At 37.3% G+C, this 12,055-nt stretch overlaps 1 protein-coding gene across 3 annotated transcripts in view; it reads right to left on the reverse strand.

Moving 5' to 3' along the window:
• SLC25A12 (solute carrier family 25 member 12) overlaps positions 1 to 12,055 on the reverse strand; it is a 171,741-nt gene that overhangs the window by 12,656 nt on the left and 147,030 nt on the right. For all 3 annotated transcript variants that reach the window (XM_049712263.1, XM_004267301.3, XM_033423577.2), the window contains 2 exons: positions 10,499 to 10,551; positions 10,172 to 10,252 (listed from right to left, as the gene is read on the reverse strand). In XM_049712263.1, coding sequence (XP_049568220.1) covers positions 10,172 to 10,252; positions 10,499 to 10,551 — 134 coding nt within the window. The remainder of the gene's footprint in view (positions 1 to 10,171; positions 10,253 to 10,498; positions 10,552 to 12,055) is intronic.

Below are 12,055 nucleotides of genomic sequence, written 5' to 3' on the forward strand. Positions count from 1 at the left end.
TGTGCCCATGTGCACATATAGGCCAAAGACAGAAGAGTAGAAAGATTCCAGGTTTGGAAGGTTGTTGACCTATATGGTCGTTAACTTTGTAACTTTAGATAGGTCATAACCTTTCCATTCCTTGGTTTCCTAATATGACAACAGAGATTCCAACAACCTCACAGAGTTCTTGTGCACTAACCTAAGGTGAGAGTGCTACGCAGATTGAAAACACCTGCAGCATAATGGGGTTACATCAGTCCTTTGTTGAGCAATAAATACATTTTGAGTTTTATGACTTATCCATTCAGAAGTATCTACTCCCTGAAAGAGGTAATGTGATCAGTCAGGTAAGTGCTCTGGCTAAGTTTAACAACATAAAAACCAGAGAGATGATTAGAAAATACATGTAGGTCAGTCCCTTTAGACTTTTGAACTTCCTGCTTTGCTGACTCAGAAAGACATTAAATTTTTTCCCACTTAGGTTTATGAATGTGTCTAAAAAACTCTATATCATCTTTTTCTTTTATAAAACCAACACAGAGACTATTAAGATAATTAATAGGCAAGTCACAGCCTGGGAAAAATATTCATAACACATACACCTGACAAAGGACTGTATCCATGATTTATAAAGAACTCCTACAAATCAATAACAAAATTGAATAACCTAATAAAAATAGGCAGAAGACTGGAACAGATACTTCACTGAAAAAGATGTAAAAAGCCAATAAACCCATGAAAGGATGCTCAATATCTTTAGTCATCAGGGAAATGCAAATTAAAACCACAGCAAGATATCACTTCACACCAAGCAGAATGACTAAAACAAAAAGACTAAAAATATCAAACATTGTTGAGGATGTGGAGTAACTGGAATATTTGTACACTGCTGAGGAGACTGTAAAATGGTCCACCCACTTCAAAGAACCAACAGGCAGTTTCTTTTAAACTGAACATACATCTACCCTAGTCTACTCTTAGTCACCCAAGAAAACTGAAAACATATGTTGACAAAAATATTTGTACAAGAATGTTTATAACAACCTTATTTATAATAGATAAAAACTGGAAACAACCCAAATGTCCATCAATAGAAGAATGCACAAGCAAATTGTAGCTAATTCATACCATGGAATAATACTCAGTAAAATCAAAAACAAACAAAAAACCCAATACTGATACCCACACAATAACAAGGATGACTATTGAAAACACTCTGTTAAGCAAAAGAGGCCGACCATAAAAGAATGCATTTCGTGCGAGTAGTTGATATGAAATCCAAGAAGGAACAAAACTGTTGACAGAAATCAGAATGGTGGCTGCCTGGGGGAGGGGAGGAATGACTGACTGGAAAGAGGCATGAATTAATTTTCTGGAGTGAAATGTTCTTTATCTCACTCTTGAGTGGTGATTTCATGGATGTATACAATTATTAAAACTCATTAACCTGACAGCTAAGTTTTTTTAATACATTAATTATACCTAAATAACATATATGTGTATATATATTCAGATATATGCTAAATTTCTATGATATATATCTATGTAATATTTTAAAAAAAGAAAGAAAAGCCACTACAAAGTTGAATGGTCTCATCTAGATTTACTTTGACACATGGAGAAGGCCTTGATTTGATTCCCTAAGACAGCATCATAGAACAAAAGGAGTTGGTCTTTTCTTTAAAATCAAAATATTTGGGTGTACATGAAAACTGCAGCATATATTAGCTGTGTGATTTGGGGTGAGAGTTAGCCTGTCTGACCTTCTGTTTCTCATCTACCCATTTTATAGGAGGTGGTAATAGTGCATGTTAAGGTAATTGGAAAAATTCTAAGTTGACAACGAAGTATTGATATTATTCCTGCACACAACAGATACCATAATTAAACACTCAATTTTATATATATATATATATATTTATTTAATAAATTTATTTATTTTTATTTATTATCTTTGGCTGTGTTGGGTCTTCGTTGCTACCCGTGGGCTTTCTCTAGTTGCGGCAAGCAGAGGCTACTCTTCGTTACGGTGCACAGGCTTCTCATGGCGGTGGCTTCTCTTGTTGCGGAGCACGGGCTCTAGAGCACAGGGGTTTCAGTAGATGCAGCTCATGGGCTCTAGAGCACAGGCTCAGTAGTTGTGGCGCACGGGCTTAGTTGCTCCACAGCATGTGGGATCTTCCTGGACCAGGACTCAAACCTGTGTCCCCTGCATTGGCAGGTGGATTCTTAACCACTGCGCCACTAGGCAAGGCCTAAACACTCAATTATATTTATGTCTGATATGGACATGTAATATATGTATGTGTAACATATATGTATACATTTATACATATATAAAGGGAGACTTTCTAAGAGAAAAATGAAAACATATGGCCTGACAAGAACGGCTTACCTGTGAGAACAATGAGAAAAATTATTTGAAACCTACTGTTACACATACATTACTCATAAGCATTCATAACAGATATTTACTGATTAACTGTATCCATATGCATACGCTCTCATCTCATCCCCACCTAAAGAAGCGTGGAGAGATTTAATCTAAAGTTCGAGTTATAGATACAACAACAACAAAAAAATGTATCCCATCTAAATCATAAATTCTGAACTATTAAGTCTTTTTTGAGAAGATTTTAATATAGATATAAAATACGTTTGGTTAATGTTCCCAATGAAGATTTAAAATTTGAAACGCACACTCTGTTTATAATTCTGTTCCCAAAGGTTATATCTATTTCCAAAGTGAGAAGCTCCACTGTGGTTTTCTGCTGCCCTTAGAAAGTGAGAGCTGCTTGCATTTCTAATCAGGAAGTCAGAGCCAACAAAACTTCCATCTGGTTTAAAAAAGAATGTGCATCATATGGTCACCTTATCTATGATAAAGGAGGAAAGAATATACAATGGAGAAAAGACAGCCTCTTCAGTAAGTGGTGCCGGGAAAACTGTACAGCTACATGTAAAAGAATGAAATTAGAACATTTCCTAACACCATACACAAAAATAAACTCAAAATGGATTAGAGACCTAAATGTAAGGCCAGACACTATCAAACTCTTAGAGGAAAACATAGGCAGAACACTCTATAACATACATCACAGCAAGATCCTTTTTGACCCACCTCCTAGAGAAATGGAAATAAAAACAAAAATAAACAAATGGGACCTAATGAAACTTCAAAGCTTTTGCACAGCAAAGGAAACCATAAATGAGACGAAAAGACAACCCTCAGAATGGGAGAAAATATTTGCAAACCAAGCAACTGACAAAGGATTAATCTCCAAAATTTACAAGCAGCTCACGCAGCTCAATATCAAAAAAACAAACAACCCAATCCAAAAATGGGCAGAAGACCTAAATAGACATTCCTCCAAAAAAGACATACAGGTTGCCAACAAACGCGTGAAAGGTTGCTCAACATCACTAATCATTAGAGAAATGCAAATCAAAACCACAATGAGGTATCACCTCACACCAGTCAGAATGGCCATCATCAAAAAATCTACAAACAATAAATGCTGGAGACGGTGTGGAGAAAAGGGAACCCTCTTGCACTGCTGGTGGGAATGTAAATTGATACAGCCACTATGGAGAACAGTAGGAAGGTTCCTTAGAAAACTAAAAATAGAACTACCATATGACCCAGCAATCCCACTACTGGGTATATACCCTGAGAAAACCATAATTCAAAAAGAGACATGTACCACAATGTTCATTGCAGCACTATTTACAATAGCCAGGACATGGAAGCATCCTAAGTGTCCATCGACAGAAGAATGGATAAGGAAGATGTGGCACATATATACAATGGAATATTACTCGGTCATAAAAAGAAACGAAATTGAGTTATTTGTAGTGAGGTGGATGGACCTAGAGTCTGTCGTACAGAGTGAAGTTAAGTCAGAAAGAGAAAAACAAATAACGTATGCTAACACATATATATGGAATCTAAAAAAAAAGGTTCTGAAGAACGTAGAGGCAGGACAGGAATAAAGACGCAGATGCAGAAAATGAACTTGAGGACACAGGGAGGGGGAAGGGTAAACTGGGACAAAGTGAGAGAGTAGCACTGACATATATACACTACCAAATGTAAAACAGATAGCTAGTGGGAAGCAGCTGCATAGCACAGGCAGATCAGCTCAGTGTTTTGTGACCACCTAGAGGGGTGGGATAGGGAGAGTGGGAGGGAGACGCAAGAGGGAGGGGATTTGGGGATATATGTATACGTATAGCTGATTCACTTTGTTATACAGCAGAAACTAACACAACATTGTAAAGCAACTATACTCCAATAAAGATGTTAAAAAATATATATAATGTGCGTGCATGCCTGTGTGTGTGTGTGTGTGTGTGTGTGTGTGTTTATGTCTGTACATGCACAAAAGCACGTCTATAAAAGCATTAGGAGGAAATATACCGAAATGTTGACAATGAAAAATAAAACTTTCATTTGGTAATATCTCTGCTCAAAGCAAAACACCAGAAAAAATTAAGGTTAAAAATTTGTGTGAAAGATCAAAGACCTAAATGTAAGATCTAAAACTATAAAACCCTCAGAAGAAAATAGAGGTATAAATCTTCATGATCTTGGATTAGGCAATGACTTCTTAAATAAGACACAAAAAGCACAAGCAACAAGAGAAAATATAGATAAGTTGGACTTCATTAAAATCAAAGTCCAGTTCTTCAAAGGACACAGTCAAGAAAGTGAAAAATATTTGCAAATCATGTATCTGGTAGGGTACACTAAATACATACAGAACTCTTGTGTGTATACAGAATTCCCTAAATACACATAGAACTCTTACAATTCAATAATAAAAAACGAACAACCCAGCTAAAACATGGGCAAATATTCTGAATAGATTGTTCTCCAAAGATAAACAAATGCCAGTACATTCATGAAAAGATGCTCAACACTGTCAGTCATTAGATCACAGTAAGATACCATTTCATACCACTAGGATGGCTATAACGAAAAGACAGTTAATAATAAGTATTGGCAAGAATGTGGAGAAATCAGAACCCCCATACATTGCTGGTAGGATTGTAAAATGCTGCAGCCACTTTGGAAAACAATCTGGCGGTTCCTCAAAATACTAGTTAGGGTTACCATATGACCCACCAATTCCACTCCTAGGTATAAACACAAGAGAAATGAAAACATATGTCCACAAAACTTCTTACATGAATGTTCATAGCAGCATTATTCATAATAGCCAAAAGGTGGAAACAACCCACGTGTTCAACAACTGATGAATGGGTAAAAAAAATGTGGTATTATCGGTATAATGAAATATTATTCAGCAATAAAGAAGGCCTGAAATACTGATACATACTACAACATGAATGAACCTTGAAACGTTACACTAAGTGAAAGAAGCCAGACGCAAAATATTGTTTGATTCCATTTATATGAAATGTCCAGAAATGGTGAATCTATAAGGACAGAAAGTTTACGAGTGGTAGCCTAAGACTTGATGGGGAGAGGGCGGGAAAATTGGAAGGCAATAGCTAAAGGGTACTAGGTTTCTTTTGGGGATGAGAATGTTCTAAAATTGACTATGGTGATAGTTGCACAGCTCTGTGAATATACTCAAAACTGCTGAATTGTACACTTTAAGTGTGGGGAATTGTATGATATGTGAACTCTATCTCAATAAAGCTGTTATTTTAAAATTTTTTCCTGAAACATAGCAAGCATTCGATGAATGAGAGAATGAATGAAAGACTGAACGAATGGAAACATAAACCAAGTATGAAAGAATATAGATTAGAGACAGAAGTGGTTTGAATCTCAATTTTTCCATTTACTAAGTGCTTGATTTCACTGAGCTTTTAGTTTCTTCGACTCTAGCTGGGAATAATGAGATAACGCCTATAAAGTGTTCAGTCCAGTGCAAGAGGCTCAAGAAACGGTAGCTATTATTACAATGAATTATAATCATAAGCACGTATTTTCTTTGGTGACATGTAGAAATGAAGCAAATCACGATAAGGAATTCTACTTTCAAATTACCACAGTGGAATATGTTTAGATATAAGATTAGGTTTTATCTGGTGAGAATGGTCAGAACTACCCTTTTTCTATGAGATATAAACATTTCCTAAGTCTAGTTCCTTGCACAGGAAGAAACTCTAAATCCTTCTCAGCCTTGACAGCTTGTTGGATGAGAATGAATAAATGGAAGAAAGAATGAATGAAAACATACCAAATATGAGTTAATAGAGATTTGGAGACAAAAGTGGTTTGACTCTCACCTTTGCCATTCACTAAGTGCTAGATGTCTCTCAGGTTTTAGTTTCTTCAACTCCAATTGGGAATAATAATGACAGAATGCCTATAAAATGTTCAGCCCAGTAAGAAAAGTCCCTACATGCTCATTAGCATTCTAGCAGATTAGCGCTACAGTAAAAGCAAAACCCAGCATCAATGATAATAGTAATACTGTAGTTGAGTGGAGTGGTAGGCTCATGGATGCTCATTTTATTATAACTTTTTGTTTATATAATGCGTTCTCTTTTGCATATATCTAATATCACATACTTTTAAAAACAGATCACAAAATAAAACAAACAACAAAAAAACACATAATGCTTAAGGACTGGATATTTTCATTTCTTGGTCACCTCAATGATCTAGTTAGTGTACATCATTTTTCCTAAAGGACGGCACAGTCATTTTCAGAGCAGTAGAATTTCCCTCCCATATGTAGGGAACTCAAGACCCTAGTCCTAGCTGATTCTTCTGCTATGGAAAAAAAAAGCTGTAAAGTCAATACTAACTGCTCAGTTTGAGCCATTTCTTCTGAATTAATCTGCATTAGGTCAACACATTAGGTATTGGGCTGGCAAAAAGGTTTGTTCAGTTTTCCCCGTAAGATGGCTCTAGTAGCACTTAGTTGCCTTTAACTTCATTCAAAATAATTTTGTTAGACTGTATGTGACAGCTGTCATATCAGCATGCATTTAAAAAAAGACTTGTCAAAATTGGTGAATTTTTGTGTAGGCATTTTAATATTGAAGATGGAAGAAAAAAAGCAACATTTTCGGCCTATTATGCTTTATTTGTTATTTCAAGAAAGGTAAAAATGTAACCGAAATGCAAAAAAAGATTTGTGCAGTGTATGGAGAAGGTACTGTGACTGATTGAACGTGTCAAAAGTGGTTTGCAAAGTTTGCAAAGTTTCGTGCTGGAGATTTCTCTCTGGATGATGCTCTATGGTCGGGTTGAGCAGTTGAAGTGGATAGAGATCAAACCGAGACACTGAGAACAATCAACGTTATGCCATGCAGGAGATAGCCAACATACTAAAAATAAGCAAATCAAGCGCTGAGAATCATTTGCACCAGCTTGGTTATGTTAATCGCTTTGATGTTTGGGTTCCACGTAAGTTAAGCGAAAACACCTTCTTGACCGTATTTCCGCATGCAGTTCTCTACTTAAATGTAATAAAAATGTTCGTTTTTAACACAAATTGTGATGGGTGATGAAAAGTGGATACTATACAATAATGTGGAATGCAAGAGATGGTGGGGCAAGCGAAATGAACCCACCAGTCACACCAAAGGCCAGTCTTCATCCAAAGAAGGTGATGTTGTGTATATGGTGGGATTGGAAGGGAGTCCTCTATTATGAGCTCCTTCTGGAAAACCAAACGATTAATTCCAACAAATACTGCTCCCAATTAGACCAACTGAAAGCAGCACTCGACAAAAAGCGTCTAGAATTAGTCAACAGAAAAGGCATAATCTTCCAACAGGATAATGCAAGACCATATGTTTCTCTGATGACCAGGCAAAAACTGGTACAGCTTGGCTAGGAAGTTCTGATTCATCTGCCATATTCACCAGACATTGCACCTTCAGATTTCCATTTATTTAGGTCTTTATAAAATTCTCTTAATGGAAAAAATTTCAATTCTCTGTAAGACTGTAAAAGGCACCTGGAACAGTTCTTTGCTCAAAAAGATAAAAAGTTTTGGGAAGATGGAACCATGAAGTTGCCTGAAAAATGGCAGAAGGTAGTGGAACAAAAGGGTGAATTCGTTGTTCAATAAAGTTCTTGGTGAAAATGAAAAACGTATCTTTTATTTTTACTTAAAAACCGAACGGACTTTTTGGCCAACCCAATACATCTTTAAAATTGAGTGATGTTTGGAAGAACAGCTGCACTCCTCTCACTTGGTGGCACTGACAGCATTCAGCCAAACACCCACAGGACACTCCACATTCTATCACCACCCGTACCCAGGATCCTGAGGGTTGGGTTCTCCTGATTAGCCTCACGGGCAGCCACTCTTCCTAGTGTTTATCTGGTGGCTGCTTACCATGTTTCATTCAGCAAAAAGAGTATTCCTATATTCCACAGTGCCTGATATTCTATCAGCAGAGACTCATCCTTTTTGTTTAAGGTTATTCTCTGTTGAAATATATAGACTTTTGGGAGAACTAGCAGATTGTGCTTTAACAGTCATTTATACTGTAGTGTGATCGAATTCATCAGTAGAAACTCAATAATTATACATTTTCTTTCCTCCCTGAAATGAAGAGATGTAGAGGAAACAGGGAAGCAGAAAGTGTTTGTGGTGAAGAAGTACATACAACCTAATCATCCTCCTATAGCCCAACCTGACTATTTTTCACACTGTCAATTTCCAGCTAGACAATCCATCAAAGCGTCCAGAAATGAGTCAAAGCGTCCAGAAATAAATCTCTTAAGGAAGAGATTCAGACTGTCAGCACAACCCTCGAGGCACCCCAGACTTCAAGAGAAATTCCCAAAGTTCAAAAATAGAAACAGGGTCAATACCTAGGAAGAACAAAGGAACCAAATATCTGATTATAATTTAACCACTTAGGTCACATGTCAGACAAGGGAACAAGTCAGGTTCATGGGCAAAAACCTCTGGATATTACAAATGGAAACAAATAATTAGTTACATGGAACACAGAGAGCATGACTTGGAAGATTTCTGACAAATGTACACAGTGTTGCAGCAAAGCTGAGTTAGGAAATTTCTTAACCAAATTAAAACTAAAACCACTGAGAAAAAGAATATTTATGATACGCAATGGTTCTTTCATTAGAAGAGAAACACTTACAGCATCTAATTGGGATAAAGAGTAGAAACAACAGTAAGAACTAAGCAAAGGTAGTCCTGTCCATTATTTGTCCTACATGAAAAAAGTTAGCCAAAGACATGAGTTTTCTCCCTGAGAATGCACTTGGGCATGTGTGCAGGTATAGCGGCAAATGCACGTAAGTACACATGCGCGCGCGCACGCACACTCACACAAAGGGAGTGCGCCAAGCTACCTCTTCCATAAGAACTTTGGTTGCAGAAAGATGAAGACCCAGGTATGTGCCAGGCTGACAAATATCATGAAGGAGAATCCAGAGCACCCTCTCTCTCTGACCCTCAGGGAATCTTCTCTGAATTAAAAGCTGCAAAGGTCACTGACCTCATCACCTCAGGTTCCACAAGCAACTGAGGAGGGTTTAGCCAAGACTGTCAGCCAAGTCAACTGGAAGCCATTAAGGGTTTCAGGGACAAAATGGACTAAATAAATCTTTAAAAAAATCATGTACTACCAAATGTGAAAGGAACACCACAAATAAGATGAGTTGAGCTGAAAACTTAGATTTGAGAATTGGTCTAAATCCAATGTCATGCTCACACTTTAAAGACAGAATCTCTTTAAAGTTCAGAATTGTCAATAGCTTCAACATAGTTATGGTTGTTTGCTCTGGTCCCTAAAAGGAGGAAAATTATAATTATACCACAATGGCTTACTCAATCCTGCACCTAAAATACAAGGGTCCACTTAATCAGTCACCTCACACTTATTTTAAAGTTCCAGTCAATATAAATATAGGGTAACTCTACCCACTACTCTGTTTTCTGTGGTATTTAAAAAGAAACAGAATTAGAACTCTAAAAAGTGTAAAAGGTAATGTTTTAGGAGCTTCTAAGAATACTACCTCTACAAAAATACTACATCTTTTCGGCCTCAAAACCAGTGAGATTATGCAATGAAATTTAAAAAATGATTCCTTATTATCACTGAGGAAATCTGCTTAGAGGCCCTGGAGTTCAGGGGGCATGTCACTCAGATAGTATCCAGTGTGCAAAATTCCTAAGGAACATACTTGCCGTGAGAAATCATCGGTATTAATACTTACACAGCCTCCAGCAAGGACTTCTGCTAAAAGTGGAAGGGAGCCGTCTCTCCTGGTAAATTTGTCCCGGACAAAATCATTGACCTAATTAGAAAGACAACATCAGTTAACCAGAATTCCCAATCATTACCTTTAGTAGTACATTACTGGTTTTCCCAAATCAGCCAAATATTTGTCTCATATAAAATTTAAAATTAGCAAATGACTACAAATAAGTTTAAAATTGAACAAGTGCCTTGATAGTGTGCTAGTCTTACCAGCATCAGTTTTCACTTTTGGCTTAATGATAATCTAAACAAAGGACATAAATTCAATGAGAAAGAAACTTACAGTCAGTTTAATGGCCTTTTCTGGAGCAACCCCTATAAGTTGTGGTATCAGACCTAGGTAAACAGAGAGAATCGTTAGCGGTATAGATGTACTAGACGTGAATACACAAGCCCAACAAGGTGGTTTTCCCCATATTATTTACCCATCAAACATTTTAGGGTTTTTATTAAAATGGGAAAAGTGGCTTATCCTAAAAACTATGCATATGTATACAATAATTATTCATGTCAAAACAATGTTATACTTCTTGAGGCTATAAATCCTTTTCTTAAGCATGCCTCCTTTAAAGCCTGGTTATCTAACACCTCCCAAAAAGTATGAGGAAAGAATGGAACCCATGGATCTTGTCTACTCCCAGAACACTGCCAATAGCAGGGAAACCAGATTACCTCCCTTTACAACCAACAACATACTAACGTACACAGACGCGTTAGAGAAGCCAATGTTGTATGCTTGGAAAAGCTCTGCAAAGCGTCCTGTTAAGTAGACCCAGATTTTGCCACAAATCATGCTACCTGCATAATAGCATACAGTGGCTTGGCTAACACAGAAAACCAACTCCCATCATTTTCTCTTTACAGAAACCCAGAATTCAGTACTCATTTATTTAAAAGAAAGCCAAGGGCTTCCCTGGTGGCGCAGTGGTTGGGAGTCCACCTGCTGATGCAGGGGACACGGGTTCGTGCCCTGGTCTGGGAAGATCCCATATGCCGCGGAGCGGCTGGGCCCGTGAGCCATGGCCGCTGAGCCTGCGCGTCCGGAGCCTGTGCTCCGCAAAGGGAGAGGCCGCAACAGTGAGAGGCCCGCATACCGCCAAAAATAAATAAATAAAAAAATAAAAGAAAGCCAAAACTGCAAAGAAAAATGCAGTTTTAAGTAACATTTAATGGGTATCTTCTACAAGCAAAAACAGCCCATTGTTAGCCTATTTGCTAATATATGTCAAACTTAAGACATTTCAAGAGATTTCTCCTAAAACAAAGGAAATCATTATTCTTAGAAAGTTAAATTTTCCAGGCTGGCTGCAAAAGAAAAAATATATAAACAACTCAACATCTGTAGCTATTCATAGGGCTCAACTTTCTAAAGCACACAGATTATCGAAATCGCTAAAATACATTTTTTGCATACATCTTTTAAAGATGCTAACAATAAACATACTATATCCTTTAAATCACCCAGCCAAGGGGAAGTTATGTATGTGTTTGCATGCTTGCTGCTGATCTTAAGCCTACTTTGAGGACACTGCTGAGTGATTTTCTGCAAGTTGAGAGCCAGCAAGTAATCGTACATACAGCCTACTGTCAGTCAAACTGAATTATCAGTGACAAACACAAATCTGCACACACCTTTAATGGGTAGCAAACTGATTTAAAAGAATAAATCAGCAGATGGCAGTCTTAACTTTCTAACTCTCATGATTATCAGGCCCTATTACTTTTAAGCTGACTCCCATACAACCGTGTCAGCATGTGTGTTTGTTTTACTACTTGTCTCAATAAGGCTCACGGAATTTTAATAAAGTATTGATTTATGTCATTTTATCATTGTTGCCTA

This window comes from Orcinus orca, chromosome 7 (assembly GCF_937001465.1).
Source record: "Orcinus orca chromosome 7, mOrcOrc1.1, whole genome shotgun sequence".
NCBI lineage: Eukaryota > Metazoa > Chordata > Mammalia > Artiodactyla > Delphinidae > Orcinus > Orcinus orca.